General features: G+C 43.4%; 1 protein-coding gene across 2 annotated transcripts in view; it reads left to right on the forward strand.

The window, feature by feature from the left end:
- The window catches only part of LOC138741258 (NHS-like protein 3), a 124,615-nt gene that overhangs the window by 101,920 nt on the left and 10,852 nt on the right, over positions 1-11,843 (forward strand). For both annotated transcript variants that reach the window (XM_069895049.1, XM_069895050.1), the window contains exons 2-5: positions 1,927-2,082; positions 5,738-5,808; positions 7,865-8,015; positions 10,516-10,641. In XM_069895049.1, coding sequence (XP_069751150.1) covers positions 1,927-2,082; positions 5,738-5,808; positions 7,865-8,015; positions 10,516-10,641 — 504 coding nt within the window. The remainder of the gene's footprint in view (positions 1-1,926; positions 2,083-5,737; positions 5,809-7,864; positions 8,016-10,515; positions 10,642-11,843) is intronic.

An 11,843-nucleotide genomic window follows, 5' to 3' on the forward strand; every position in this document is an offset into this window, starting at 1 on the left:
GCACCATTGGTTAAAATTTGTTGAAATTCACTAAATTCCAGGAGGGTACCAGAAGATTGGAGAACAGCCAGTGTGAATCCCTTGTTCAAAAGAAGAGGGAGACAGGAGGTGTGGAACTTCAGGACATAAATGTGCTGGAGAAATTCAGCATTGGAGCTCAACATCTCCAGGCTTTCTTACAGAAATGAAGGACAGATAGTTCCACATTTATCATTGACAAAGAGGTGGTCAATAATCAGAGGAAGTAGCTCACTGTTTGGGAAGGCTGAATATGTGATGTGTTATCATGCAATTAAATAAAAACCGTAAAACCCCCAGTATCCAGCACCTATAGGGATTGATAGATGCTGGAAAGTGAAATTCCAGATGCTTGAGACTGCAGTTGCATGATTGGCAAGTAATGCCAATTTTAAACTTCCGGATTTTTTAACTATTTATTTTCTGCTATTTTTTTGCTGGTTGCTTGAGGCTGCCGATTGCTTGAGTTCTGGATAACAGGGGTTTTATTATATTAATAAGAAATAAAACTTTTTCCCAGGGTAACAAATGCCAGAGGACATATGTTTCAAGTGAGTAAAGGAAAAGTTTGGGGAGATATTAGGTATAAGTTTTTTTTTGACACAGAGTTGTGGGTACCTGGAATGCATTGCCAAGGCTGGTGGTGAAAACTGGATCAATAGGAACATTTAAAAGGATGGATATGAGGAAAAAAATAGTTCTGCAGGTAAGGTAGGGAAGGGTTAGATTATTGTGGAGTAGGTTTACACAGGTCAGCACAGCATGATGAGCTGAAGGGCCTATCTGGGGCAATGTTCTGTCCTCCACAGATCCTAGAATCTGGAGTACAAAAAACAATCTACAGGAAGAATTCAGCATTGAGCAGCATCTATTGATATTTTGAGCCCACAACCTGTATCTAGACCTAGGATGAAAAGGATTGGTGTAAAGCAGGGAGGGGCTGAGGGAAAGTGGGGTGGAAGGGAGTGATATTTGGGTAATAGATGAAAGAAGGATCTTGTCTTCCCATTCCCACACTGACCTATCCATCTTCAATCTTCTCCACTGCCTATATGAACCCCAATGCAATAAAATCAATACCTCGTAATCTTCCTGGATATTCTACTATGAACATTTTCCAATTTCAGGCAACCTTCACATCCTGAACTTTCCCCAATCCTCCTCTAACCCACTTTCATTCCTCCCATTTTTGTTCCCTTTTCCATACCCCCCTCCAGCCCCATCACATATCCTCATTCTCCTCCTTCTCTTCCATCCACCTTTAACCCACACATTTCACCCACTGGATCCTCTCTCCTGGTTCCATCTGCCCTTCACCCCTCTGCAATGGTTTCCACTTCGCCCCCTTGACAATTTTCTCCACCATCACACCCCCACCCTCCCCCTCAACCTGGCTCCATCTGCCTTTTTTCTCGTTTGCTCCACCTGTCACCAACAACCTGCCAAAATATTTGCTATTTAATTGTGATCTTGCTATCTGTACAGTTTTCTTCAATCAATGATGTAAATGAAGGATGGCATGGTTAGCAACAAGTTAGTGCATCATCGCTGTTTCAGTGCCAGCGACCCAGGTTCTAATCCAGCGCTGTCTGTAAGGTGATGGTGCATCCTTCCAGTGTCTGTATGGGTTTCCTGCAGACTCTCCAGTTTCTTCAAATGTACTGGGGCTTGTAGGTTAATTGGCAGCACAGGCTCATGGGCTGAAAGGGCTGAATATCTAAATTTAAATTTAATGTCACAAGTTCGTTATCCTCTGAAGTGTTCCAGTGCTCCAACTTCTGAAGTGTGTATATTGCTAATGTAAAACCTCTGAACAGCTCATAGAGGACAGACTACCAACATTTCACAATGATACAGTGTAAAGACTTATGGCATTTTACAGTATGGCTTTTTAATATCTCCCTGCAGCTGCTTCTAAATCTGACGAAGATGCTCAATGGGCTGTTCACTACAAACCATTGGAATATCATCAGGAGAATGTGTTCCTCCCTTCGACCAGGCCGCCGCACATTGAAGATCTGCACAAAGAAGCTGAGATTGGCCTCAAATCTCTTCAGGAGCAAGGTAGGAAATCAGCAGGAAGAAGGGGTGCAGACACACCAACCGAACTGTTGTCTGGAAAGAGTTTGTACGTCCTCCCTGTGTCTGTGTGGGTTTTCCCCATGTGCTCCGGTTTCCTCCCACTGTTTGAAACATACGGTGTTTGTAGGTTAATTTGGGTTAATTGGATGGCATGGTTTGTAGTTCTGAGTGGGACCTGCAAAATGCCAGATGTATGGAGAGGAATCCAATAGGTTTTCAGATATATAAAGAATAAAAGGGAGGCAAGCGTGTATGTCGGACTGCTGGAAATGGTGCTGGTGAAATAGAAATGGGGAACAAAGAAATAATGGATGAACTGAATAGGTATTTTGTGTCAGCTTTCACTGCAGAAGGCACCAGAAATTCCAGAGACCCAGGGAGCAGAAATTATTGTACTTGCTATTGCTAAGGGGAAGGTTCTTTGGAAGCTGATGGGTCTGAAGATGGACCTGGACCAGATGGACTACATCCTAAGGTCCTGAAAGAGGAAGCTGAAGAGATTATGGAGTCCCTACTGTGCACAAATCAACATAAATAACACAAATATATTTAATGAGGCAGGCTCTACTGCTTCCTTGGGCAGAGAATTCCATTAATTCACTATTTTCTGGGGGGAGCAGTTCCTCCTCAGCTCCATACTAAATCTACTCAACTGAATCTTGAGACTATGTCCCTGAGTTCTCGTCTCACCTACAGTGGAAACAACATTCCTGCCTTTATCTTACCTATCCCTTTCATAATGTTATAAGATTCCTGACTCATTTTTTCTGAATTTCTGTGAGTATATCCCCTGCCAACTCAATTTATAAATCAAAACTATATCAACTTGGTGAACCCCCTCTGCACCAACTGCAAAGTCAGTACAGTATATCCTTTCCCAGAACTGTCCACAGTACTCCAGATGCAGCCTCGCCAGTAGCCTATTCACCTCCCTGTTCTTCAGTTAAATCCCTCCAGCAATGAAAATCACCATCTGTTGAACATATGAACCAACGTTTCGTGATGCACACGTCATCTTCCCGAGTCTCTCTGCACGACAACATGCTGCAATCATTCACTATTTAAATAATTATCTGATCTTCTATTTTTCCTTCAAAGTGAATGGCTTCACATTTACCAACATTGTACTCCATCTGCCAGACCCTTGCCCACTCATTTAACCTCTTCTTTTTTATCTTTCTGCAGACTCTCTGCATCCTCTACATTCATGTTACTCAATGAAGAGCAGGTTTGTGTGGCTCAATGACCTGCTCCTTTCTCTTACATTCTTCACCATGATGAATCAATGATTGGGACACTTTTCTGTTGAGAGGAGCTAAGGAGTGATTCAATAGAGGTCTGTAAAACTAAGGAAGGTGTTGGCAGAATGGATGTAGAGGAAACCAACATGGAACATCAAAGAAACTTTACCAAAGTGCTTTCAGAATGAGGAGATCAGTGCCACGGGGAGTGTTTGCGGTGAAGAGTTTGGAAGGGAACATTGGGCAGGGCGGACTGGAGAGAAATGCAGGTAAGATGTGCTTGAGGATCACTGGGAGGAAATTCAGGTGCTGCATAAATATTGACATGAACAGGGTTGTGCTCAACAGCCTGCTAATGTGCAGTATTGCTTACATTATGCAGGGTATGAGGGTTGGCCTCCGGGTGAGTTCTGTGCTCCCCACTCACATTGCACATTGTAAATAGTAACAGATAAACACATCTCACTGCACAGAGATGTTCCTAAACCCCTGTCATTTTCCAACTCAAATTTATTTACATAGATTTTTAGGGATGAGGTCTGAAAATCGTACTGGATGTGGGAGAGAGTATAATTTTGAACTGGGATAATTCACTGCAAAATCATTCCAGAATATGTCCCTGCAGTTGATGTGTAGGTGGAGCTGGTGTCTAGTAATCATCCAGGCATAGCCTGAAACCAAAGCAGCGAAGTGGTTCTTAGGAAGAGAGGAACCATGAAATGATAGGTCTTGACCAGCCAGGGAGTTTGTGGAGAAAAAGGAACCCTTTTTAGCATATTTGTTGGAATAGGAAAGTTATTTTTGTGCAGGAACCATTCTCATACCGTGTTAAACTATTCTGGGAGCATTCTCACTGAGTTTACCATGGATACTGGCTGGCACAGTTGACTCTGTGTCTGAACTCTATTTGTTGAATGATAATCTGTGCTACAATTGTCCAGATCCTAGAATGTAGAACATGGAACACTACAGCACTGTACAGGACCTTCGGCCCTTGATGTTGTGCCGACTCATCTTGTATGAACACTGATCATTAAAGTGGCATTTTACCTACTGGGCCTTTCATGTCCACATTTTTGAAGTTAGATGTACTACATTAGAAAAATTAAGCTGTTTTGTTTTGAGCATTTGCGTCCCTTTGAGATTCAATTCTACATTCAAGTAAAATTTAAGGGAGTTCTTTTGCTAAGTAAACTTTAGAAATATTGTTGTAGAGTTGTACAGCAAAGAAATTTCCCTTTGGCCCATCATGGCTATGCTGACCATTGTGCTTATCTACACCAATCCCATTGACCCATGTGTGGTCCGTTGCCTTTATGCCTTGGTGCTTCAGGTGTATGTCTAGATGGCTGTTGAGTCATAGAGTTGTACAGCACAAAAACATGCCCTTCCGCGCATCGTAGCAATGCCAACCATCATGCCTTTGCTAATCCTATTTGTCAGCATTAGGCCTCCATCATTCTTTAGGCACAGATCTCCTTTAAATTTCTCCTCTCTCAACTTGAACCAGTTCCCTCCACCACGGGGAAAAGACTGACTATCTATCCTATCTGTGCCCCTCATGATTTAATAATAAAGCACTATAAGGTCTCCCCTGAGCCTCCTGCACTCCAATGAGATTAAACCCTGCCTCTCCAATCTCTCCTTCAACCAAAGCCTTCCAATCACAATTGTGCAATAATTAGAATTGCACACAATATTCCAGCTATGGTGAAGCAAGTGTTTTCTAAATTTGTAATATGACATTTCTGGTCTTATATTCTTACCATGGCTGATGAAGGCAAGTGTCCACTAAACCTTCTTCACCCCCTTGTCTATTACTTTCATGAATCTGTGGTCATATCCCGAGGTCTCTCTGTTCATCTATCCCAAATCCCCTGGGGTCCTACCACTACAGCGTCTCTCACTTGGAACTTATTAGGATTAGATTCCATTAGTTACTCCTCTGCCTAACTTTCTAGCTGATCCACACATGTTGGAGCCTTAAACAACTCTCCTCACCATCTACAACACCATAATTTTTTTAAGTATTCTGCAACCTATCAAATCATACCACTTGCATTTATATTCAACATGTTGATGTCCATCCAAAATGTCAAAGGTCCCAAATGCTGACCCTTGTAGAGGTCACATCCTCCCAATCAGAACAGCATGTTCCATCGTCTCTCTCTCTCTCCACCCCCCCAACCCCCCACCCCCACCCCCTGCTCCCTGCCTCTTGTCATCAGGACCATTCTGCAGATGTTGCCTGTTTATCTTGCACATTTGTAGGAGTATTGACATTTTGGATTGGATCTGCAGTTGTTTTTGATTGTTTTGTGTGTTCATTGATAACAATGAATTAAAAACCCATTAACAAAATATTTCTGTTTTGTATCTGTTTGATTCTCCTCCAGGAACCTTGGATTCCTGCTCAGAGCTCCAGCAAGGGAAAGGCCAAGATAGTGTGGATGACTGCAGTCAGATTGTAAGCACACAAGAGTTTATCCTAAAAACCAGAGATGTTTGTTGGTGAAAGTGGAAAGTTTGTGGTATTTTCCGATGTACTTGAGAACGTCAAGGAGTGTAATATATGGCACTGGTTTAAAGCTAATGGGATCCCTGTCTTCTGATGAAAGATCTAGAAATGTTCAGAACATTGATCATATTTGTAGATCTAAGATAACTAAAGATGGGAATTTCATCAGTAATTGTTGAAACATCTGCAGACTCCCTGATTGAAGAGATGATGAAAAGGTTTCACCTCCACTTTGTACAGGAGCTTGAGGTGAAATATCTGTCACTGTACCCTTTTAATCTGCTACTGAGCACCACAGATCCCAGGAATAAAATATTAATGCTCTTATAATGAGCAGGATGATAATTCATTGTTTAGGGAGCATTGAGGGAGGGAGGGATTTATTGGTTGGGAGGTGCTAAGGAAGGGGGGCTTCTTGTTTGGGATTACTACATTGGCTGGGAAGATTGAGGGAGGATATTTGGTTGTGTGATAGAACTGAGGAAGTGTGATTGGTTGTGTGGGAGAACTGAGGGAGTGTGAGAGAACTGAGGGAGTGTAATTGGTTGTGTGGAAGAACTGAGGAAGTGTGATTGGTTGTGTGGGAGAACTGAGGGAGTGTGAGAGAACTGATGGAGTGTAATTGGTTGTGTGGGAAAACTGAGGAAGTGTGATTGGTTGTGTGGGAAAACTGAGGGAGTGTAAGAGAACTGAGGGAGTGTAATTGGTTGTGTGGGAGAACTGAGGAAGTGTGATTGGTTGTGTGGGAGAACCGAGGGAGTGTGATTGGTTGTGTGATCGAACTGAGGGAGTGTGAGAGAACTGAGGGAGTGTAATTGGTTGTGTGGGAGAACTGAGGAAGTGTGATTGGTTGTGTGGGAGAACTGAGGGAGTGTGAGAGAACTGAGGGAGTGTAATTGGTTGTGTGGGAGAACTGAGGAAGTGTGATTGGTTGTGTGGGAGAACTGAGGGAGTGTGATTGGTTGTGTGATCGAACTGAGGGAGTGTGAGAGAACTGAGGGAGTGTAATTGGTTGTGTGGGAGAACTGAGTAAGTGTGATTGGTTGTGTGGGAGAACTGAGGAAGTGTGATTGGTTGTGTGATCGAACTGAGGGAGTGTGAGAGAACTGAGGGAGTGTAATTGGTTGTGTGGGAGAACTGAGTAAGTGTAATTGGTTGAGTGAGAGAACTGAGAGAGTGTGATTGTGTGGCAAAGCCAGCATTACTACTTGCCCTTGAGAAAATGTTACTTCAGTCCTTCTGGGGAAGGTATCCCCACAATGCTGTTGTGGAGGGAGTTCTAGGTTCAGGATTGGTGATAATAAAGGACCGATGATATATGTCAAATTCAGGATGGTGTATGAGTTGCAGGGAGACCTGCAAGCAGTTGGGTACTGATGCATCTGAATTCCCACCCTGGCTAATGGTATTTGTTGGGGACGTGAGAGTGAATAATGGCTGGGCATTTTGTAGATGATATTGGTGGGGGAAGAATGGGAGTTGTAGGTTATTGGGCTCATGGGCCAGAAGGGCCTGTCACCGTGCTGTACGTCTAAAGTTAAAAACAAATTGTTTTCTCTGAATGGTGCTAAGCTTCTTGAGAGTTATTTGAGTTGCACGTTTCTAGGCGGGGGGGAATATTTTGTCACACTGCTGACGTGGGGTGTCAGGAGGTGAATCGTTGCTGTTGTCACAGTGTTTGCACACTGGTCTGACTGAGTTTCAGATTAATGGTGACTCCCAGGATATTAATGTGGAGGTGTCAGTGATGGTAATAACAATAGATGTGAAGTATATGTGGTTAGACTCCCTCTGATATGAGAGAGCCATTGCAGGGTAGCATGAATATTACATGTCATTAATCAGCAAGTTCTTTAGGTCTGTGTTTGGGCTTGAAGGTCAGATTTGAACTGGGGTTGTGCAGTGGCTCTATGCTCTACACCATTCTACTACTCAGTGAAAGTGGAAATAGTTTTGAGGAACTAATTCCCTAAAAGATTTGATTGTTGAAATTTGTTGTATGTAGTCAAAGGGTGAAGATGTGCCTGTCCTCCCAAATTCTGGATCAGATGGCCCTGGTGATGAAGTCTGGACGAAGACTCGATCTCTTCCTCCACCGACTCCTGATGAAATCCGAAAGAGTGCACTGGGAATCCAACCATCAGAAAGCTCATCTGGTATCTATCAAACTGTTGGGATCAAACAATTACTTAAATCAAACCATTCCCCTCTACCACCACCTTCCTCCGATTGGCATAACTTGTCCTCACCCTCAATAATTTCTCCTTTGACCCAGGTTAAAGGGGTAGCCATGGGTACCCGCATGGGCCCCAGCTATGCCTGCCTTTTTGTTGGCTGCATGGAGAAATCCATGCTACAAGTCTACACAGGCAAGACGTCTCAACTACATCAATGACTACTTTGGCGTTGCCTCATGTAGCCATGTTGAGCTCATTAGCTTCTCCATTTTGCTGCCAATTTCCACTCCAACTTCAAATTCACTTGGTCCATCTCTAGCAACACTACCTTTCCTCGATCTCTCTGGCTCCATCTCGGAAGACAAACTCTCAACAGGCATCTTCTTCAAACCCACCTACTCACACAGGTACCTCGACTATACCTCACCCTGTCCTCCAAAAAGGATTCCATTCCATTCTCGCAATTCCTTCATCTCTGTCACATCTGCACCCAAAATGAGGACTTCCATGCCAGATCATCAGAGATAATCCTTCTTCAATCAATGTGGCTTTTCCTCTACCACCATCACCCCAACATCTGCCCTGGCCCTCACTGCCCCCAGGCACAAGGACAGGATTCTTCTTATCCTCACCTATCACCCCATCCACCTCCGCATTCAACATATCATCCTCCGCCATTTCTGCCACTGACTACATGGTCCCACCACAGGACACATATTCCCCTTTCCTCTTCACCTCTGTGACTCCCTTTTCCACTCCTCCCTTCCCAGCAATCATCCCCTTGGAACCCACCCCTTTGACCGCAGGAGATGCTCCTCCCTCACCACCCTATGGGCCCCAGATAGTCCTTCCAAGTTAAGTAACATTTCACTCTTGAATCTGCAGGGGTCGTCTACTGCATCCAATGTTCCCATTGTGGTCTCTACATCGGAGAGACTGAACACAGACTAGGAGATTGCTTCTGTCTGCTGCAAGAGCATGGATCTCTCAGGGCCCACCAATTTGAATTCTCCATCCTATTCCTTCGCTGACATGCCTGTCCATGGTCTCATACACTGCCAGACTGAAACCACCCGTAAATTGGAGGAAAAACACCTCATATTCCGACTGGGTACCCTCCAACCAGATGGCATTAAATTGACATCTCTGGCTTTTGTTAACCCCCCCACTTCTTCCCCTGTCATCTTCCCCCAGCTTTGTCTCTCCCTTCCCTGTCTCCTTTTGCACAAACATAAATTCTTACCTCATCCCTTATCATATCCAATTAATACTATTTGTTGGTCTGGATTCCTCCCCCGGCCCAGCATTGTCTGAATTCTGAGATTTCCTGCTTCTTCCTCATTCTGCTTATTCTTCGAAGAAGGGCTCAGGCCCAAAAGGTCAGCAATATATCATGGCTTTTTATGGACGCTGGAAAGACTGGCTGAGTTCCTCCAGCATTTTGGTGTGTTTTAACTACAATCACAGTTTCTGCAGACTTCTGTGATTCACTTAAATCTTTTTGTTCAAATAACAATCAGATTTGGACTCATATTATTTTGCATTAAAATAAATTGTTAACTGCCCAGACTCTCGCAGGAGACATTTATTTAACACTTGAAAATAGAAAAGATGCGAACATAATTGGCTCCTAGCTAAATGATGAACTTGAAGCTGTTTTAAAGGCTGATCGTGGGTGACAAAATCAGATTTAGTTACAATCTAGAGAATTATTTAATAGCAGGTCCTTTCCTCATCACATTTGTTTTGGTTTTTCTAATATCCCATTGTATCCTTCCTAAATTTTATCAAAATATGTTTGCTTACTTGTCAAGAGGAGTTGGGCTCAGCTGAGAAGCTCAGCATTTATTACCCATCTCAAGGGGACTCTTAAGAAGGTGTGTCTGAGATACCTCAAGCTGCTGCAGGCTGCCAGGTGAAGGTATCACATCCTTCCATTACTAGACTGAGCAGGTCCGCAGAGCAGTGATCTCATCTACTGGTTGTGAGACCACTGAAGGTGTTGCATGTTGCAGCTTCACTGGTCTGGCACCTTGTTATGAGATAGAAGTGGCACCGTTCACCTGCACTGCTCACCAAACCAGGATCAGTGGGCTGGCTGGTTTTCAGGGCTGACATGAAGGATGTGTCAGCCTATGAGTTTACAGACTACAGAATGTCCCTATCACTTATCAACCACTATCTCCCAATTCCACCTCTTTCCCCCCCACCTGCCTACCTTACCTAGTTCCACCAATCGGATGCCAACCCCAGCCTTGCCCCTTCTCCTCACCTCCTACACGGGCTCTCTCCCTATTACACTCTCAGTCCCGATGAAGTGTCTCGATCTGTTATGTCGAACATCCCTCTGCCCCCACAGACACTGCCTAACGCACTTAGTTCTTACCTCCGTTTTTTTGTGCTCTCAGTGAAGTATATTTTGATTCATAATGAATTATTTAAAAGTGAATTGTTTTTGAACTTTTCTTCAATGAAACAGGCACTACCTTTAAATCCCAAGGACATCAGAAGATACACTCTTCCTTTAAAGGTCCAAAAATGAAAGAGAAGCGAATTCGGAGAACAACTATCATGGGGCTTCCTCAACATGTTCAGCAGGAACTGGGTTTGTATCCTGATTATTTGGCACTTCTTTTCATTGCATTTTTTGTGGCATTTTTATGAAGAGTAAAATCCCCGTTCTCCAGAATTCAAGCAACTGGCAAAAAAAATTTGTGGAAAATAAATAGGTAAAGAATACGGGAGTTTAAAACTGGTGACACCTAGTGATTAGTTCACCAATCATGCAACTCGCAGTCGCAAGCAACCAGAAAATGCACTATTAATACCCATAGGTGCCAGAAACTGGGTGCTTAACTGTACTTTGAACTCTAGAACTATACAGCACAGAAACAGACCTTTTTGGTCCTTCTAGTCTGTGCCAAACCATTTTTTTGCCTAGTCCCACTTACCTGCACCCAGTCCATAGCCTTCCATATCTGTCCCATCCATGTTCTTGTCCAAATTCCTCTTAAATGTTAAAATTTAACCCACATTCACCACTTCAGCTGGAAGCTCATCCACACCCTCATGACTCTCTGTGTGAAGAAGTTCCCCCTTATGTTCCCCCTAAACTTTCCCCCTTTCACTCTGAACCCATGTCCTCTGGTTTTTATCTCACCTACCCACCATGGAAAAAGCCTGTCTAACCCCCTCATAATTTTAAATACCTCTATCAAATCTTCCCTCATTCTTCTATGCACCAGGGAATAAATTCCTAAGATGTTTTACCTTTCCCTGTAAATCAGTTCCTGAAGTCCAGGCAACATCCTAGTAAATCTTCTCTGAACTCTTTCAATCTTATTGAGATCTTTCCTGTAGTGAGGTGACCAAAACTGCACACAATCCTCCAAATTTGGCCTCACCAATGTCTTGTACAACTTTAACATAACATCCCAACTCCTCTACTCAATACTTTGATTTATGAAGGCCAATATGCCAAAAGCTCTCTTTACAACCCTATCCACCTGTGACACTACTTTCAGAGAATTATGTATCTGTATTCCCAGATCCCTCTCTTCTATTGCTCTCCTTCCTCAGTGCCCTACCATTTACAATGTAAGTCCTTTCTTGATTGGTCCTTAAGCAATCATCCACTAACACTCTCTGGTTTCTCCTGTCCGGTCATTTTCAAATCCAGTTCACTGATTCACCATGAATACCTAGCATCTGAAACTTCCTGACTAACCCTTGAAAGTACTTAAATGTTCAAGTTGGAAGTTAGGAGGTTTAAAGGGGCACTGAGGGGAAAGATTTTCACCCACTTCA

The sequence above is a fragment of the Narcine bancroftii genome, chromosome 8, assembly GCF_036971445.1.
Source record: "Narcine bancroftii isolate sNarBan1 chromosome 8, sNarBan1.hap1, whole genome shotgun sequence".
In the NCBI taxonomy this organism is placed as follows: Eukaryota; Metazoa; Chordata; class Chondrichthyes; order Torpediniformes; family Narcinidae; genus Narcine; species Narcine bancroftii.